The sequence below is a fragment of the Sturnira hondurensis genome, unplaced genomic scaffold, assembly GCF_014824575.4.
Source record: "Sturnira hondurensis isolate 20B ecotype Veracruz unplaced genomic scaffold, ASM1482457v3 Scaffold0004998, whole genome shotgun sequence".
NCBI lineage: Eukaryota > Metazoa > Chordata > Mammalia > Chiroptera > Phyllostomidae > Sturnira > Sturnira hondurensis.
In genome coordinates, this window is record NW_028077629.1 from 2,397,509 (window position 1) to 2,418,870 (window position 21,362).

At 41.1% G+C, this 21,362-nt stretch overlaps 1 protein-coding gene and 1 pseudogene across 1 annotated transcript in view; both read left to right on the plus strand.

Annotated features, from left to right (window-relative positions):
* HPGDS (hematopoietic prostaglandin D synthase) overlaps positions 1–19,325 on the plus strand; it is a 32,864-nt gene extending 13,539 nt beyond the window's left edge. The window contains exons 4-6 of the mRNA XM_037046093.1: positions 5,213–5,322; positions 14,689–14,787; positions 18,575–19,325. Coding sequence (XP_036901988.1) covers positions 5,213–5,322; positions 14,689–14,787; positions 18,575–18,739 — 374 coding nt within the window. The 3' untranslated portion in view covers positions 18,740–19,325. The remainder of the gene's footprint in view (positions 1–5,212; positions 5,323–14,688; positions 14,788–18,574) is intronic.
* On the plus strand, positions 405–527 carry LOC118987100 (uncharacterized; annotated as a pseudogene).
* Positions 19,326–21,362: the final 2,037 nt, after the last annotated feature.

Consider the following 21,362-nt stretch of genomic DNA (forward strand, 5'->3'; position numbering starts at 1 on the left):
TATATCCATTAAATAACTTTATTATTGAACACTATAGTGCAAAGAATGGAATCAATGCTAGAGAAGTATGAATGTACCGTATGTCCTGATTTGACTTTCTTTGTGTGTGTGTGTGTGTGTGTGTGCTTCAACACAGTTTATTTCTCCTCTAATTGAGGCATTGACTTTGAAAAAAACAGTTTGATTAGAATATAAGCAAGTGATGTCTCTGGAAGTAGAAAGGAATCTTACTAAGAAAGTAAGTTTCAGGAGATAAAAGCAATCTTTAGTGTGTAAAGTGAGTTACCCAGGCCATCCCTGAAGGACTTGCCTTTTTTTGACAAAGAAAACCAAAACCCTTTTGTTTGGGGGAAAACACATCCTCTGNTTGAAAAAAAACAGTTTGATTAGAATATAAGCAAGTGAGCTTTGCGCAGTGGCAGTATCGTAGCCAATGAGGTTTATCCCAGGCGCGATTATTGCTAATAGAATATAAGCAAGTGATGTCTCTGGAAGTAGAAAGGAATCTTACTAAGAAAGTAAGTTTCAGGAGATAAAAGCAATCTTTAGTGTGTAAAGTGAGTTACCCAGGCCATCCCTGAAGGACTTGCCTTTTTTTGACAAAGAAAACCAAAACCCTTTTGTTTGGGGGAAAACACATCCTCTGTCAGTTGGAGCTGAGTGACAGAAACAGCCTACACAGGGGTAGCTTCTCCGTCTGGCCAAGTCCCACCTCCTGGGGTTGAGCACATGCTGTCATTGGACACGTGGTGTTTCCTGAGAGCTAGAGGAATCTACAGCATTCTGTGTGCCGTTCCCATGTGCTCCCTTGCCTGTCAGTTATTGCCCAGCTTACTCATAGATGGGAACTAAGGAGTCCCTTCTTGAAAAGATACAAAAGATGTCCAGATGGGGAGAAGTCAGATAGTCACATAACTTGTATAAGGATGTGAAATCGGTTCCAAAGAGTCCTTGTTGAAGTATCTCTTCCTTGTTCTTTTTGCCTCTGAACATAAGTTGCAGCGCCTGGTGGGTGGGAGGGGAGGGAGTCGCTCTTCTGGTGCCACCGTGCTGTTCACCACGAGGAGGTAACACGGATCCGATGGGTTCAAGTCCACATTATGGTTTCCATGTCTTTCTTCGTGCTTTTGAGTATCCTTATAATCATTACTCTAAACTTGCTATCTGATAAATTGCTTGTCTCCATTTCATCTAGTTCTTCTGGAGAAATCTCTTGATCTTTTATTTGGGATCTGTTTCTTTGTCTTCCCACTTTGGCTGTTTTCTTTGTATTTGTTTCTATGTATTAGGTAGATTGTAAAGACCCTGGTGCAGGTCTTTCTCAGAGGACGTTTGTGACTGGCCCTGAGCAACCTGTTTGAATCTATCAAGGATCCACAGTGTATGTCTCCCTCTGCTGGGCCCGTTTGTGTGCAGAAAGAACCTGGCTGCACACTAAGGTTGGCTTTTACCACCAGCGCCTGCTCCAGGGGAGGGTCAGTTAAAGTCTCAGAGACCCACCTTAGTTGTTAAAGTTAATCAGTGATATAGCCTTAAACCGTAATCGACAGCCTGGTTAAACTCCATTGTGGGACTGAATAATCCCTGCAGGAGGGATTATTGCTTCCCTTCAGGTGGGTGCCACTTGGAGAGGACTGCTCTGCCTGAGAAAGGCGGCCTCTGCAGTGTGGGAAACGACTCAGCACAGGGATCCTGGCAGCTGTTCCTCCAGTTCTCTCCCCAGAGCCACCAGCCCCAGACTCTCCTCATACATCTCTGGTCCACTCTGCTCCGGACTCCGACAGAGCTCAGGGTAAGGGGCTGCCAACAAAATCTTGTGCATTGGCTTTGAGAGGCTTTCAGAGTCTCCAGCCACCTCTCCCTGCAGACAGAAACCCTGCTGTCTTTCTCGGCTGATGGTCTCTGAGTTCCTTCCCTGGCTGTGCTGCTGTAGGCTGGGGAGCCCAGCTTGGGGTATAGACCCCACATTTCTCAAGGAATCCCTCTGGCCACTAAAATATGCTTTTGGCACCTTTTTGTCTCTGCGTGATCTTTCAGAGGTTTCTCTATCTTATTTTAAATAAAAATTATTAAATTAAAATCCTTTAAATTCTATGACTAATCTATTAACAAGTAGTAACAATCTTCTTGAAATTCAAATATAGCAATTACCATATTTCTACAAAGGGACCATATATGCTTCTCTACACAATCCCCGTGAACGTATAAAGTATTGGTCATTTAATAAGACAAGACCTAGTCAGTTCATCTTGTCCTTACTCTCTAAAGTCTAAATCATATATGTTCATGTGGATCATCTTGGAGATGTGTGAAGCCAGGTTTGCTTTTTTCTCATCATGGTTTCTGGCCTTGAGACTGTACCGAAGTTTTTTCTCCTTTCTTTCCAGATTTCCTCCTAAATCTTTTCTAATCCTCTATTTCCCACTCTTCCTCTCTGCTCCCCAGCTCTCTTTCCACAACTTTCATTTAGGCCCATCTTTTTCTTCTCCTTTTCTTTCAGGCTGCCTAATGCCATATTTTAACTCCTAATTCTAGCCATCAGTATCTTGATCAGCAGAGTTTACCTTATTAGGAGTTGTTTTTGAAATGTGGGTGTCTGGGGAAAGCATCATAGTGTCTTTGAAGTTAATGTGATCTTGAGTGCCTGCTTAGTTCAAAGCCCGTCCTAAAGACTAAGAGAGGAGACATTATGTTTCCTCTGTCTGCCACTGGTTATGAGGCTTCTCTCCAGCTAGTGTTCAGTCGGTTACTCAGGATGGTTTCTCTGCAATTTTGTTGCAATTCCACATTATAACTGGTCCTGGAAGGAGGTTAGTGTAGCTTCCACTTACTCGTCTGCCATCTTGGGTCTCTGTCCTGATTTAACTTCCCATGAGTTTCCTAGACATTAATTTTATTTTATATGGCCCACTCCCCTCTTTGCCCCACACCTCCTTTTCCCCAAATTTTTACTGGAATGTAGCTGAAAAATTGGACAAGTATGTCTGAAACTGCTCTTGCTAGCATGTGGATCAAGAGTGGATCAGAGACGATTAACAGGACATTTATAAGGCATATGAAGTTTGAAATTCTTTAGACCATTTAAATCATGTACTCAAAGTTCTTCATCCTATTCACACTGGAAAAATGAAAGAGGCTGTTTGATTTGCTTCCACTGAATGCCATCCTAGGGGGTAGCTGGCTTCTGGGCTGGTTTGTTAGCACTTGCATCCAAGGCGTTGATCAAGAGAAATGAAACTGTTAGTTCTGGTCTTTGCCTGAAGCCCTTTCTCCCACCCTACATTCTTTTGTCTTCTCTTCCCCCTCATAATGCCCTAACATTGTTTTTGAGTAAAAAGCTACATTTGGCTTCTTTTAAAGTCTTTTTTTCCTAATCAGTCTACAGAATCGCCATGCCCTGATTCCGAGCCTATTACCTTGCAGCCCTGCAGCAGCTGCTGTGACTCAAGCCGCAGACACACATTTGGCTCACAAATAAAATAGGTCATAATTACTGGGCCTTTATTTCCAAACCAAAGTAATGTATGCATGTTAAAAATAAAAAATTTCTATGCACTAACACATATTTCAACAAATGACATTCTTTGGAAGTTTAGAAGAGATGGAGATTTCTTCTGACTTTATGGAAATTTGACTTTGAGATGAAAAGGACACGTGAATTGAGCGTAAAGGATGCCTAGAATTTCAAAAGGAAGATTTGGGCTTGCGCAGTGTTTCTCAAAAGCTATATGCGTCAGGATAGCCTGGGGGCTCCTAAAACACAGGATGCTCTGCCTTGACTTCAGAGATGGAGATTCGATAGTCCCAGGGTGGGGCCCCACCGCTCGCACCTTTAACCGTTTTCTCTGGGTTAGAACATTCCAAGCAGAGAGAAAATGGTATGAGACAAAGAACAGTTTAAATTTGCAGAGTGGAGTAGCAGAATGAGGCAGAAAAATAGATTGGGATCTGGCAAGAAATATTCAGAGTATGGATGTCATTTTTTAAGCAATTGTATGTTTTTAAAATTGAGACATAACTAGCATTTAACATTATATTCGTTTCAGGTATATAATATAATGATTCTATACATTTATATTGATAAATGATCACCATGATAAATATAGTTAACATCCATCACCACACACAGTTATAAATATTTCTTATGGGGCTTGTTGAAGGAAGTTCAGCGGCCAAAAAGGACACACAGCATGCTATCCAAAAGGAGGCTGAGCCGGTGGGCCTGGGCTTCAGGACTAAAAGTATTGATAAGGAATCATCTGCATAAAAGTGATGGCCAAAACCTTGAGCATGGAAGTGAATGTAGGGATGAAAACAGCTGAAGAGAATCCATGATGTATTTGGAAAGACTTTTCAAAGTCAGAAGACCAGCCCGAGTATCACATATGCAAAATAGAGAGCGTTTACAGAAGGACTCTAAAAGTCTAAAGCATTTCTTTCCCTTTAACAGCTTTGCTGAGGTGTGATTTATATATAATTCACTCACTGTCAGTGTACACTTCCTTGATTTTTAGTAAATACACACAATTGAACAAAAGCAATCTATTTTAAATTCTTCCACACTGAAGGATTTTAAATTGACACCAATGAGAAAATATTTAGGATGGCCAATGATTCCTTAGCACAATGATGATTAATGAATGGCAAGAAAGAAAAAAAAAACACTTCTCTTATTTTAAATGTGTAGTTTCTAGAAACAAATACTCTTGACAAAAACTGTCTGCAAAAATGAAAATAATTATTTTTTACAAAATAAATGAAGATATATATACAGGTTATTTATTCTGGTGTTCTTGTATTTTCAAAAGATTAGAAGCAACCTCATCAGTGGAGGGTAAATAAATTGTAGCCCTTCTCCATGGAATCACATGGAGCCGGTGAAACAGCAAGGATAGCCTTGAAGACTTGTAAAAAAGAAGTTTCTAGGGAAAATGGGAGAGGTACATATGGAGTGGGATATTATTCTTATTTTCACAACAAAACCGTGAAAGCACACAAAGGAAGCTAATTAATAAAAATATGGTAGTAAGCAGGAGTAACATGAGGTGGACAGGGACAGGGGTGGAAGTTAGTCTTCACTGTCTACTGCTTCAAACTGTTTTGAATTTGTGAACTGTAGGAATATACTGCCTATTTGAAAACTAGTGTTTTAAGACGACAAATTAAGTTGAACCTGCTTGTGAGCATGAGATGTCCTCTCCCCATCCCACAGATCTGGCTGGGGAGACAGAACTGGAGCAATGCCAGGTGGACGCTGTTGTGGACACGCTGGACGATCTCATGTCGCGCTTTCCCTGGGCCGAGAAAAAACAGGACGTAAAAGTAATGTGATTCGTTTGCGATTACCGTTACTAATCACACCCACTTGCCAGACATTATGCTGGGTGCTTTCTAAGTCCTTTTTTAATCAAAGGTAGACAAACCTATAGTTTAAAAATATCAAATTATATTAAAAAGTTTAAAACAAGGTACAGTGATTCTCTGCCTAACTTCTCCACAAGAACCCCTAAGATGAAATCTTATTTTTAACACTTTTAGCTGTTTCTTTAGGATTTTCACATCTCCATACTTCTATAAGATATGTAAAATGGCTTACTTTGATTCACTAATATTAGATTCTGTGAGCTTTTTATTATGGTGTAAGAATTTCACTCTTATATAGTTATTCTCTCTGCTTCCTATTCCCCTAAACTCCTGACACAGTTGTATTAAAATCTTTTGGTGAAATCACTATTCAGTGATTACATTAGTGTCCCCATGCTGTGCATTGTAGTATACTTTGATACTTCCTTTCTTACTTTCGTCTTCAAAGTTAGTAATTGTCTTTCATTTGCTTTGTTTTTGTTAAACCTTCCCACACGATCCAACAGCCTACCAATGCAATTATCCACAGAGTCCATGATGCCATAATCTATTATTTCCATTATTTTCTTGGTGACTCGTGGCCAGAGCCCTTCACTGTCCTCTGCAGAGCTGTTGAGGCTTCTGAACCACAGTCAGCATCACACTTCTGTTCACTGCCGTCCCAGTGGCATCTTTCCCTTGAGTTGGAGTCCTGTCTGCTGGATGCCATGCTCTGTCTTTTTTCCCTCCTTTGTTTATTTGGAGTGCAGCCTCCAGCATCACCAAGGTTAAAATAAAGTGTTGATGACAGGAGATATGTTGAGAGAAGGCAGGATGGATGGATCTCTCTTTGGAGACTCTGGTTTGGCTGCCTCATAGGCTGGTACACAGTTGTCATCCTGGACTCTCTATTGTCATTTTGGATGCTTCTTTTGGTCCCTTCCTGAACTCATTCTCCTGGTTTCTATCCTTCTTAAGTGGAACAATCCTCTGACAGCTTACTGAGCGCAGGAAAAGTTTGGGGCCTTTCAGCTTTATATGCAGTTCTTAATTTGGCTGGGTATAGAATTCTATGTTGAAAGCAATTTTTCTTGAGTATTTGGAAAGCACTCCTCTATGGTCTTCTAGCTGTTGAGAAGTTGGAATCTGATCCAGTTACTGATCTTTTGGATGCCACCTTTTCCTCTCTCTCTGAAAGCTGGTGGCCCGCTGGCCCTGTGCTCTGAAATAACGCAGTGGTTGGGCTCACTGTGATCCTATGCTACTCATTGTGCTATCTCTTTTCCGGGCCCCATAAAATCTGGGGTTTGGGTACCTTATTTCTAGAAATTTCCTTTAATTATTTCACTGATAATTTTCCTCTTTTCTTTGATCCATTATATCAGAATTCTCATTATTCAAATATTGGATCTTTTCTCTGTTTCCCATTCTTTTTTGTTTGTTTGGGGTTTTTATTTTTTTTTTGGTATTACTCTCAGGAAGAATTCCTCAACTTTATTCAATAACCCTTCTCTTGAGTTCTAAATGTCTGATATTGTGCTTTTAAATTGTTAAGAGATCTTTCTATGATGTTCTCTGTTTTTTAAAGATATTATTTTATATTTATTTCATGGATACAATATCATCTCCCCACCTGTTGTATGTTGGTTAAAAGCTGCCATTTTTCCTCTTTGTTTTGGTCTCTGTCTTTCCCCGGGTATCAGACCACCCTTTATAATCCATGATGAAGGGTAGAAAAATTTAGAAGTTCACGCACAAAACAAAAAGTTCACTCACGGTTCTCAGCATGTGAATGCAGTTTGTTGGTTTGGAGCACGACTAGGCCACTCGAAGGGCGAACACGTCTCCGTATCACTATCCTCAAGTGTCCCCTCTCACGCTAGAACGAGTATTAGAGGAAACTCTCAGTCTCCTGCCCAGAGACACAGCGGCCTGGCCACCAGTGCGCTGGCAGACAAGAGCAAGGAGAGAGCTGAGAGCCTCAGAAGTGGGCATTGAGTACACGTGCGTTCATGTATACTCCTCATTTTAAAAACATCATGTCTGACAACTCCCGACCCAGAGATCGTCGGTGGCACCCTTGCCAGCCTTCTGCTAACGTGTCTAGCAGCATAAAATGAAGGAGGAAATCTTAGGCTAAAATGACTTTTTTTTTTCAGTTTTCCACCAATCCTCACTTTACCCTTTCCCTTGCCCCCTTACTCCCAATTCTAGATGTGTCCCGCCATTTCCCGCACACTTTGAGAGGTTCGTGGGGTAGACGGTGCTAGTTTTTGGCTTCCCCTTCACCCATCTGCTTTACAGCTTCAAGTTTTGTTTGCTCATCCCCTCTCCAATTTTCCTCCTCCTTCTGGGATCTATCTTTTAAAAAAGATGCATTTACTATAGTTTGGGGAATATATATGTATATTCCCCATCTTTATCCAGAACTGTAAATAGATCTTGGTTATTCTCCATTACAGTCTCTCGTGGTTTCCTTTAGGGTACTTATCACAACCCATATTTTAGAATATATTTACTTGTTTGTCTCCTCCAGTAGATCGCACCGAGGGTAAGAATCACCTCTGCATTATTCCCTGGTCCACCTCCACATCTGTCTCAGCGCCTTATTTTAGTAGGCACTAGATATTTCTCGACCACGTGATAGGAAGAGCTAAACTCACCAAGCGCTCACCTGGGCAGGTGCTGCTCTAACCACCTCACAGGCACCGCCTCAGTCAGTCAGCCCGCCTCCTGGAACGGAAGTGCTTTTTGTCGTCATTCTCACGTCGCAGATACAGCAACAGAAACAGTAGTCCATGGCTGCCTGTGTCACGTAACAAGTCAGCCTGGCGAGAGAACTCTTAGCCTCACCGTCTACACATACTTTCTCCTAAATTAGTGACTGATTCCCAGAGTAGCCCCTTAGGGAGAAACGGTTGTTATCCTTAATTTCCAGATGAAGAAATTAAGAATACTTTCTTAATTTCTGCTTCATGGAGCGTAGGTCACTTCCTAAGGTTATTTAGCCAGTAAGTAGCACAGAGGAATTCCAGCTCTGACTCAGAGTCCATGTTCCCGGCCGCCGGGTGCCATGTTCACTCTGGGCACAAATATTTTGTGTATTTCATAGCGGAAGGCCTATATCTAAAAGCTTTTGGATATAAAACAGAACAGTTGGCAGTCTTACACATGTAAGCGTATTTATTCTAAGCACTGTTTATTTAACAAGGATGTTCTGATTTGAATAGAGATATTTAAACATGAAAATATTCACATTTACTAATTCCATGACCTAAATGTAAGGTGTGTGTGTATCTTCACACCCATGACCAGTCAGGACAAAGTCTTAAATGAAAGTTCGGCTTTGATGATAGCGATGCATTTGGACTCCAGAGTCGGAATACGAGGCCTGAATCCTGATTCTCTTCTCACTAGTTGTCACTTGCCTCCTTATCACTAGTTCAAATTCTCGTCTGTAAAGTGGGGATACCACACAGTGCCCTTGGAAGCATGTTGGGAGGATTAAACGGCAACAAGTGCCTAGGGCGAGGTAGAAGGTGTTCCATAAACATTAGCTACTATAATCATTACAGTGTCGTTGTTGAGTCCTGCGCTCATTGTTTTCTCTTTTGTCAGATGTGACATGTATATTTTACATATCCTTATAAATACAGCACAGACAAATAGACACCTAATCCCAACTTTAGGGGAAAGTATATAAAGATTTTATCCCACAGAGCAAAGACCCCACTGATTGGCAGTCTGTCTACTTATGAGCTTACCATGATCTATGTCTCTGTTTTGTACCTTTCTGTGGCCACCTCGCAGAGGAAAATGCCCTTTGAGTGTTTATGATAAGGGTGACATTATACTATTGTATTAGAATAACAATGCTCTTACATATCATTGACCTCAAAAAATTTTACAGAACATAATCCAAGTTCATGACTAAATCATATGAAGGGATAACCTGTAGCAGAAATATTGGAAATAGCTACAGACCGTCTGATTAATGAGCAGAGCCTGGCTAGTATACAAAGAAAACTGCACAGAGCTTTTGTTCCATCCCCTAATCTCCTTGTAGTGGGTTGCATTGCTGCCACCTGGTGGTCAGGCAGAATTTTCAAAAGCAGAATATCGATTCAATAAAGATGAAAATGAATATAGTTTTCTTATTACATGTGCTTTAAAAATCTATCACATATTTTCAGGAGCTACTATAAAGGACACATGGACAAAACCAAGGGGGAGGGTGGAAGCAAGGGAGGGAGATGGGTTTGGCTGGGGTGGGGGCGAGTGGCGGGGAGAAAATGCAGACAATTGTAGTTGAACAACAATAATGTTTAAAATCTATCACATATACATAATCAAAAATGTTTTTATATTTGTTGCTAATAATTTCATTTCCTATTTTTAAATTAATTTAAATTTGATTTAAAAGGCAAAATAGTGTCTCTGGACATTGGTCACCCTGATAACCTTTCATCCTACCACTACATTTCTTTGGTTATGCAATATCTGGTTCAGTTTCCTCATCTGAAGAACAAGAGTGGGGGTGGGATGGAGGGCAAGCAGAATTGAAGGAACGCTCATGGCCCATTTCCAATAGTCTGTGATTTTAGTAGTGTGGATTTTAAAATAATGCTTCTGAAAGTCAGTTCATAGAATACCATAGTAATGCCTTCTCAGGCATTACTTCTCAGTAATGCCCCAATTTATAGCTCTCTGGAGGAGGCGGTACATTACAGAGTCCACCAAATACAAGAGTAGCTGTCTAGGATCTGTAAGAAAACGCATTTCAAAAAGTATACACCTGGGGGGAGGGTGGGAAGGATGTGTAATCCTGTTTCATCTTTACTTAATTTATTTTGGTGAGTATTCTTTAAAATGACGCCTGCACACTAATGATGCTGCTGTTCGCTTCTTCATTAGACTGAGATGACTCACCAACCCTGTACAGGGAGCCTGGGCGGAAGGAGAAGTCAATAGACGGGAGAGGAGATTTTTACTCGGCACAGCATGTACCCAGTAAAAGGCATCGCTGTCCCTTCAGCCGTGGAAATGCACATTAGAAAAAGCCATGGAATTATCCCAGGGAGCAGACAGGAATTTTAGGAAGCTATCCAGCAGCTACATCCCATTCCATTCAACTCCTGTTTCTAGCTATTCTGAGACAGCTGTATTGGCGGGACATTTCCCACTGACTCCGAGCTGAGCTGTGGGAAACGCTGCACAGCTCTGGGCCCTTTGTGCTGGTTCAGAAATTCTGTGTAAGGGGCAGGGGAACTCACACTGTTTTATTTAAAACTAAGAATACGTTAACCACGGAGAACCTTATGTAGAAAGGTAGCATAGAACAGTGGAAAGAATATAAAGTCAAGATAATGACAAAATTTCCAGCTTCAGTTTACAAGATCTGGCAAATGTGTGTAAATATGTAATGATGCTCTTGCAAATATAAGGCATTATGTTATAGTAATCTGTATTGCCTAGCTATGGCATCATAATAATAGGAAGTAGATCAGCAGATCGGTGAAGTAGTTATCCACTACCTGAATTACCTTAATAAAGGCTGGATTTTATTACAGGCATACCTCAGAGATATTGGGGATTCAGTTTCAGATGGCTGCAATAGAATGGATATCTCAATAAAGCAAGTCACACATTTTTTTTGTTTTTCTAGTGCAAAAAAAATATGTTTATAGTAGGTTGTATTCTATTAAATGTGGGATAGCATTATGTCTAAAAATGTATATACTTTAATTTAAAAAATACTTTATCACTAAAAATTGCTGACCATCCTCTGAGTCTTTAGTGAGTCGTAATCTCTTGCTGGTGGAGGGTCTTGCGTTGGTGTTCATGGCTGCTGACTGGGCAGCGGCAGTGGCTTGGCCGTGGCACTTTCCTACAATAGATAACAATGAAGTTTGCCCCATCCACTGGCTCTTCACTTGAACTTTTAGAGGCCATTGTAGGTTTGTTAAATGGCCTGATTTCACTATTGCTGTCTCAGGGAACAGTGAGGCCTGAGCAGGGAGAGAGACTGCTCAGCCGCTTGGCAGAGCAGTCAGGACACACAATGTTCACTGAACAAGTTAGCCGTCTTATTACCTGGGTGCAGTTTGGGACACCCTCTGACAAGTGCAATGGTAACATCAAGGACCACTGACCACCTCCGATCACCATATCAAATACAATAATAATGGCAAAGTTTAAATCCCTGTGAGAATTGCCAAAGGAGACACAGAGACAAGAAGTGAGTACATACTGTTGGGAAAATGGTGCCACAGACTGTTCAACCCAGGGTCACTACGCACCTCCAATTAGTAAACAGCACACTTTCTGCAAAGAGCAATAATGAAAGGTACCATAGAACAAGATATGCCTATATAGGTCATTTATGAATATTAGTACATTACATACATTTTAAATAATATTGTAGAGTTTGACTTACTTTCCTTTTTTATTTCCTAAATTATATTTTATTGGTTATGCTATTTCAGTTCTCCTGATTTTTCCCTCATGGCCCCCTTCACCCAGCATCCGCTGTCCCTGCACTGTTGTTCACGTCCATGGGTCATGCACGTAGGTTCTTTGGCTACTCCATTTCCTGTACTGTACTTTACATCCCCATGGCTATTCTGTGACTACCTATTTGTACTTCTCAATGCCCTCACTTCGTCATCCATTCCCCCAAATCCCCTTCCGTCTGGCAACCATCAAAACACTGTACCCACGATTCTGTCTCTATTCTTGTTTGCTTAGTTTGTTTTTTAGATTCAAGTGCTGATAGATTTGTATTTACTGCCACATTATTGTTTGTAGTTTTGACCTTCCTCTTTTTCTTAAATAAGTCCCTTTAACATTTCATACAATAATGGTCTCGTGATGATGAACTCCTTTAGTATTTTCTTGCTGGGAGGCGCTTTATCTACCTTCTGATTCTAAATGATATCTTTGCTGAGAAGAGCAATTTTGGCTGTTTGTCCCTGCTTTTCATGACTGAATATTTCTTGCCAGTCTCTTCTAGCTGGTTTCTCAAAACCTATTTTGAGAAAACAGCTGATAGTCCAAGGCACAGGTGGCAAACACAAGGCCCATGGGCCGAATCTGGCCCTCCACCTTGTACTGTCCGGCCCGGCACCTTGTTTCTACCCAGGGGCAGCGCCGAGCTCTCACTTAACTGTCCAGGAATAGTTACATTTACCAGTCCTAAAGTTACATTCGGCCCTTTGAAGGCAACCTCAAGGCTGATCTGGGCTCTGGTGAAAATGAGTTTTACACCCCTGGTCTAATTGGACTTCCCCTGTAGGTAACTAACTTCTATTCGTTTGCTGCTTTTACGATTCTCTTTCTATTTTTAACCTTTGGCATTGTAACTGTGCTGTGTCTTAAAGTGGTCCTCTTTGGGTACAACTTGTTTGGGACTCTGTGCTTTCTGGACTTGCATTTCTATTTCCTTCACCAAATTAGGGAAGTTTTCTTCTATTATTTTTTTCGAATAGATGTCCAATTTCTTGCTCTTTCTCTTCTCCTTCTCATACCCCTTTGGTGCGAATGTTAGAATGCTTGAAGTTATCCCACAGGCTGTTAACACTATCCTCGTGTTTTGGACACTTTTTTTCTTCTCGTTGTTCTGATTGGTTGTTTTTTGCTTCCTTATGTTCTAAATCATTGATTTGATTCTCAGTTTCATTCACTCTACTATTGTGTCCCTGTGAATTATTCTTTATTTCAATTACTGAAACCTTCATTTCTGACTGGATATTTTTTATGCTGTTGAGGTCCTCACTAGGTTCCTTGAGCATCCTGATAACCAGTGTTTTGAACTCTACAGCTGAGAGATTGCTCATCTCCGTTTTGTTTAGCTCTTTTTCTGAGGTTTAGATCTGTTTTTTTTTTTCATTTGGATTATGTTTTGTCTTCTTGTTTTGGCAGCATTCCTGTGTTTGTTTCTATGTTTTAGGTAGAGCTGTTATGACTCCCTGTCTTGGTAGCATAGCCTAAGGTAGGTGCAATATGGAGACTAGTGGCCTAGTGGCATAGCCTCCCCTATCACCCAAGCTGGGTACTCAAGATGTACCCTTCATGTGGGCTGAGTACACCCTCCTCTTATCATTGATCCTTGATTACTGTTGGTAGGTCAATGGGAGAGATTTACCCAGACCAGTCAGCTGCAAGAACTGGCTGTGACCACTGACCACCAACCTCCTTCCTCCATGAAGGATCAGCTGGGCAGGGGCAGGGTGGTGGTGCTCTGACGTGGTCTGTAGCTGTCCACTCGATATGCAGGCTCTGGTTTTTCCTGGCTGTTACAGGCGAAAGTCAGCTGCCACCTGTGTTCTGCCTGTAGCCACCATGCCTGAGCTAGAAAGCAATCTGAGATGGCTGCTACTTAGGCTGCTTCCAAATCTTGGCTATTGCAAATAACACTGGAATAAATGTAGGGGTGCACATATTCTATCAAATGAGAGTTTTGGACTTCTCTGGACATACTCTCAGGAGTGGAACTGCTGGACCATAAGGCAGTTACATTTTTAATGTTTCGAGGTGTCTCCATATTGCTTTCAACAGTAGCTGCACCAGTCTGCATTCCCACCAATAGTGCAAAAGGGTTCCCCTTTCTCTACATCCTCACCAGCATTTGTTCTATTGACGATAACACTTTACAGGTGTGAAGTGTAATCTCATTGTGTTTTTAACTTGCATTTCTCTGATGATCAGTGACATTAAGCATTTCTTTCATGTCTAGAGCTCACCTCTTACAAACAGTGTCTGTTCAGGTCCTTTGCCCAGTTTTTAATTGGATTGTTGTTATCTTTGGTGTTGAGTTGTATAAGTTCTTTATAAATTTTAGATATTAACCCTTTATCAGATGTATCATTTTTTGTTGATGGTTTCCTTTGTTTGTTGATGGTTTGTTGATGGTAAATATATTTTTGTTGATGGTTTCCTTTGCTGTGCAAATTAATTTCTTTACCTTCAGTGATGTTATTTAACTTTAAATGGAATGAGGCTAAGAAAATGGGAATTTTAGAAATCTAAAAACATAATGAAATCATTTTATTAACAAAAATTAAGATAAAAATCATGAAAATATTTTATGGGTGAAATGTTTAGTCATTATATAGAAAGAAACTGTAAGAACTGCTAACAAAAGTACTTAAATTCATGAATACTAGAGATTTATTGAGAATTAGACCTCAATCTTCATAATGTCATACATTTTTTAAAAAACCGCTTAGCTGCTTTTCTTCCTTTCTGAACACACATGGAAAAATAAGAAAAAATCTAAATCTTCAAATTATATTATTTATTTTTCTTCCTATTATTCTTGAAGTAATCTTTTTCTTCCTCTCTTAGGAGCAGATGTTTAATGAGCTCCTTACACACGATGCACCTCTACTTCTGCAATATTTGGACACATACTTGGGGGAAAAAGAGTGGTTCGTTGGTAACTCTGTGAGTATGTCTCACATCTTAAAATATACAAGTAAATATATAATATCTTCATTTATGTGTGAAGATAAAGACTTATAAAACCTTACTGAAAAAAAAAAGTTACCCACAGAGAGGGAGATAGAGAATAAGAGAACAGCAGTGAAAGCTAAAATACTTTGAATTAAGCTTTTATGGTAGACTTAAGTTTGAAACTATAAATTAAGATATTTTATATAATTATATGACAATAACAAAAACATTTTTAAAAGCTATCGCTGCAAAGCCAAAGCAAAATGAAACAAATGAACGTGTGTCAAATTGCTGCATAGAATACGTAAGGAAGTACCTGTATGCTCTATTAGTGAAGAGCTACTTTAAGAAATAGTAGTGTATGTTGCCCTGGCTGGTGTAGCTCAGTGGATTGAGTGTGGGCCTACAAACCAAAGGATTGGGGTTCGATTCCCATTCAGGGCACATGCCTGGGTTGCAGGCCAGTTCCCAGCAGGGAATGCATGAGAGGCAACCATACATCGATATTTCTCTCTCTCTCTCCTTCCCTTCCCCTCTAAAGATAAATAAATAAAATCTAAAAAAAAAAAAAGAACCTCTGAAACATAGGAATATACCCTATTTTAAAAAAAGAAATAAGAAATAGTAGTATACATAAAACACAGTAATTTGACTATACATGTCATAGATATTCTGTCAGGACAATAAATAAAAATTGTACATCATTTTCAGTAATTATCTTTTTGGTGGTACTGGGACAGTGGTATTATTTTTCTGATATCAGTGTATCTATATTGTGGATAAAGTAATAAGAGATTTCAGGGATGTCATTGAGAAGCAGGGCCTTTCATGAAAGAGAAAGACAATGGAGCTGTAAGATCCGTGAGGTTAAGTAAACGCTGTTTCTGAATGTGAACTACATGCAACAGTATAAACTCATGATGTGCTTTACCCTGTGATAAATAAAAGTGCATTTTGTGTCTCTTTTTCTTGCAACAATGACCAAGACAGTGGTCCTGGGCACTCCTAAGCCCAAGATTCTGGTCTTCAAATACTGAAAGGAACTAGGGCTTCTTGGAGAAAGGCTCATTCTCAATTTGGGGCAGGAAATGTGAGGACGAAGGAGAATTCCTTGTTGTACCAGAGGGAAATAAATGATCAAAGACAGCCGGGGCTGTGTCAAAAAACCTGAGTCAACTTGAAGAGGCTCTTACTAGCCAAAGACAAACCAAACTGTGATGAGAATATTAACTGCATGAATTGAAACAAAACAAAATGAATGACTCCATGAGTATGATGTCACCACTACAACCAAACACGCGCGCGGGCTCGCGCACACACACACACGAACCTCCAAACCAAAGTTTCACCGGCTAATTTTAGAAGATGCTATGGAGCCAAATTATTGTTCTGAAAACTGTCTAAAACAAACAAAAAAGCAAGGAAAGGGGCTGAATAAAATCCATTGTATCTCAAGATAACAAAAATTGATAGCCAAACTTTGTATTCATAAAAGCATTTAATAAGTTAGACGGAAAGATTAAAATAAGATATTATAATTTTCCAACCTCTGATGACTTAATGGACCTAGGCATTGAGTATCAGTAATTATTAATATAAAAGTGAGACAACCAGATACTATAGACTGACCGACAGAGGAACACACAACCACCTAAGAAGTAGCTATGCCAAAAAATTCAAGTATAAATCCGACATAGATTCTGTGGTAGGTCAGAGTCCTTGCCTTTAAGGAGACTGCATTCTAGAAGACAAGACACAAACTACTTTTGTGGCTCTTGGTGACCTATTCTGGTCACTGTCTGCCGAGTCCTGGGATGACAAACAAACTTTCCACATCTTAAGTCACCTTCCTACCTCACCACACAGCCCTGCATTTCTTCCCACTGACTCTGCAATAGGCTTTCCTAAAATGTCCCTCTCCCTGCCCTATTGACCAAACAATTTCCAAGGACTTGCAGTGTTTGTTTTGTATGAAATTTCCCTTGTGAACTTTCTCCTGAGTCCATCTCAGCGCTCTCTGCCCTCCTTGCCATGTTCTAAACACTCCGGTGTTTTCTTTGTTCCTGAGACACAAGTCCTGCTCCTGGCTAAGAGCCTTTACACTTGCTGTTCCCTCTGCCTGGAATGTTTAATGCCCGGATGGCTACACATTTGGATCCTTTTTATCATTCCAACTGCAGCTTAAATGTCACTTCTTAAAGGTTTTCCCTCCCTGACTACCCAAGAATCCCTCTCACACTTCACTTTTTCTTCATGACCCCTATTACCACGCTTGTCTGTCTTCCTGCTTCCACAATGAGAGCTGCATCAGAGATGCAGGGGCTGGCATCCCCTCTGGCTCTCCCGTTCATCCCAGCACTGAATGGAACACAGTAAGTGCTCCAGAAACTTGTGTTCACTGAACTCTGACCAGCACTCTCCTGGTGGACACATGTAAGGAAGTTCATAAAATACTAAGTATTATCAAACTCTACACAAAAACAAAGCTACTAATCCAGATTTAAACTTCACTCTGAGCAAAAGTAAGGTCACCCAGATTGGTTTTAGTCACAAAGGGGAAAGAAAGTGTACAAGGGTAGGGCCGGACCATCATCACCCTAATACAGTGGCCAATGGGACAGTTCTACCTACAGCCAGACACCCTCATATTGTTTTCTGATGTGGTGCACCCTAATGTGTGTGAGCCAGAAACGCTCACTTGAAACCGTGAACTCTGCAGGGATAACTTGCACCCTGTTCCTTTACACCCTGTGGTACAAAGCAACAAGGCGAACAAGAAGACAAGATCGTCACACAAATCCTGACGACAGGACATTGTGTAGGACTAGTCTGGAATATTCAGTAATTCAGTGACGTGAGAAGTGTTGTTCTGAATTAAGAGTTGAAGGACAAGATCAGATGAAATGCATGGTCCTGGCATCGATTCTGCTTTGTCCTATGAAGAACGTTTTTTGGAGCAGATGGAAGAGTATTGACTGGGTACTAGGCAAGATGAAAATGTAGTCAGAAGGGTGGAGATTAATCAACTCACAAAGAAATACGTACTGTAATATCTCATGCTAGTAAAAATGCACACACACAGAGGTGTTAATACTAATAATTTTTGGTGTTAGGACTATGGTGTCACCTGTAATTTTCTATCATACATGTTACCAGACCTTGAATGCCAGATTCTTGAGTCCAAACATCATAGAGACGAACACTGAACTCAGTACAGCGTTGAACAGATCGAGTTTACTGAGAAGAGCTGTGTACAAGGAAGTCGACCGGAGAAGAAAGGCCGAGCTCCCCGAGGGGCTCTGTGGCTGGCTCACACAGGGCCGGGCCTTCGGGTGGGTGCAGGGCTTGGGAATGAGGATGAGATCAGTGGTCCCACGACAGTCATCCAGTGGCGGTTGGTCCCAGGGTGGTCACAAGATGTTTTCCATGGTCAGTGGACCACCCAAAGGGCCTCTAAAACAATGCTTGCTCAGACATTCTAGTTACCATTTAATTGACCAAGCAGCAATGAAAGTTAATGTTGTACATCCTTTCCTTTAAGGATGCAGTTAGGCTAATTTCAACTAAGGGATTTTACTGAAAGCAAAGGGGTCCCTAGGCCTCTACAGTGCAGTTCTTCGGGTCTAGATGAAGTCCAGGTGTGGTCCCTGTAACTGTCTCACACACATTCCACTTTTGAAACGACAAAAGGTTACTTTGAATTAAAAAGAAACTACTTTTAAATTAAGAAGCTATACCTTTTATGTTCTAATGGAAATTTGTGTTTCCTTTAACCTAGGTAACCTGGGCAGATTTCTACTGGGAAATCTGCAGTACTACACTTTTGGTCTTCAGACCTGACTTGCTGGACGTCCATCCCAGGCTGGTAACATTACGGAAGAAAGTCCAAGCCATTCCTGCCATTGCTGACTGGATACAGCGAAGGCCCCTAACCAGGCTGTAGGAGACGCCTGCTGCCTCCGCGAGGTTGTTCCTTACAGCTCTGCTGCCCTTAGATAAGACGCGACATGAGCCTGCCTCATGGGCATGCACTGCACCCCCACCAAGGCTTTCACCTCTGCCATATTCTGCTTGGAAAAAAAAAAGAGCAGTTAGTTGCCAGTAGCTTTTTTTTCCTTCCCAGAATAGTTTCACATCACTTATAACTGAGGAAAATTAGTTTAAAACCAGGCCTTACTTTGCATGGGTTCTCACGTGCACAAATTTCAATCACAATAGCTTATTAAATAACACCCCTCCCCCCACAAAATGGTTGGACTTCAGTTACCATGGTGTATTGACAGTGGGTAATTGCATAAACTTTGCTGTAGCTATTCAGTCCACAAATCACTATGTAAATAAGGTGCACAGCATGACCATGACCACTGAAGTCACTTCTCTCAAAGTCTGTTGTTAGGACCAAGCACTGCACACCTGTTTGTTATTTACGCACCGACGGTCAAGTGTGTAACGGCACTGCCAGCTTGCTTCTCAGTGATAAAGCATCTTGACATTTTAGGCAAATGAATAATTGAAAAAGGGAACTCCCCGACAAAGATGAAAGTGCAATAAAGAAATAAAAAGTGCTAATACTGGGGTGAAACTCAAATTGAACCTAAATGGAAAGAACTGTGAGAATGCTAACACTGACGCAGACCAATGGCCGCCAGACTCGAGCTGCGCGGCCAGCAGAACCGGGTGAGGTGCACTTACAGACACAGAGGAGGACAGTGCTTGAGACAAAGACCAGGACATCCCAGAGGAAGTGAGACGGGTATAGAACTTCGTATCAAGAGAGCAGAGATCAAAAGAATGAGAAGATACACCATGGGCTGGGCGAAAATATTTGTAAGACTTATCCTATGATAACAGACTATTATCTGAAAATATAAAAAGAGCTCTTAAAAGTCAACAATAAAATGAATAATCCAAATGCACAATGAACAAAATACCTGAGCAGACACCTCACCAAAGATATAGATGGCACATAGGTATATGAAAAGATGTTCAATATCACATATTACTGGGGAATTGCAAACAAAAACAATGAGATAGCACGCACACCTGTTAGAATGGCAAAAATTCAAACACCGCCACCACCAAATGCTGACAAAGATGTAGAGCAACAGGCAGTGTTACTCATTGCTGATAGGATTGCAAAATGGTACAGAGACTGCTTGGCAGTCTCTTACAAAATTGAACATACTCTTACCACACAATCCAGAAATTGCACTCTTTGGTATTGACTCAAAAAGGAGTTGAAAAAATGTCCACATAAAAGCCTGCATGTAGATTTTTGTGGCAGCTTTACTGATAATTCCCCAACTTGGAAGTAACCAAGACGCCCTCAAGTAGGTGAGTGGATAAGTAAATGTGGCACATCCAAACAAAGAAATATTATCTACTAAAAAAAAAAAAAAAAAAAGAGGACTTCCGGCCAAGATGGAGGCATAGGTGGAAACACTGTGCTTCCTTGCACAACAACCAAGCTTAAAGACAACAAAGTTTTAGTAACAAAAATGCAACCAAAACACAGAAAATTGAACTGTACAGAAGCCCGACAACAACGAACCGTCTGCCCATACTGGTAATAGGGGTGGAGCCAGCGACTGGAGGAGTGGGGTTGTGCAGAAAATGGCCAGACCAATCCAGGTGTGGGCAGTGGTTGGCGGGTCCCAGGTGTGGGGTGGCAACAAGTGGACACAGTGAGGGTGCAAGGCAGCAGGCTGACCGCAGTCACACATTCGCATGCAGATAAACCAGGCGAAGGAGTGAGCAGTGAGACAGACAGCACAGGCCCCAGTGGCGGGAAGCAGTAGAGGGGACCGCTATTGCCCCTCTCTGACCCCATCCCCACATACAGTATCACAACCCAGCCACTGAGTTGCCCCGCCCTGGTGAACACATAGGGCTCTGTCCCTTATGTGTACAGGTGAGAACAGACCAAAACATCATGGCTCAAGAAGAACTCAAAGCCCCAAAGCCAGTAACTCTAAGCAACCAAGAGATAGCCAACCTAGCAGATGCACAATTCAAAACACTGGTGATCAGGATGCTCACAGAACTGGTTGATTTTAGTCACAAATTAGGGGAACAAATGAAGACTAACTGAAATGAAGGGAAATGCAGAGGAAAACAACAGTGATGGAAAGGAAACTGGGACTCAAATGAAGGGAGTGGACCAGAAGGAAGAAAAAAAATGACCAAACAGAAAAGTATCAAGAAACAAGAATTCAAAAAATGAGGAGAGCCTTAGGAACCTTCAGGACATCTTTAAACATTCCAACATCTGAATTATAGGGGTACCAGAAGGGGAAGAGGAAGAGCGACATGTGGAAAACTTATTTGAACAATAGAGGAGAACTTCCCCAATCTGGCAAAGGAGATAGACTTCCAGGAAATCCAGGAAGTTCAGAGTCCCAAAGAAGGAACACACCAAGGCACATCATAATTACATTAGCCAAGATTAAAATGAAGGAGAGAATCCTAGAAGCAGCAAGAGATAAGGGGACAGTAACCTACAAAGGAGTTCCCATCAGACTGTCAGCAGATTTCTCAAGAGACCTTACAGGCAAGAAGGGGCTGGA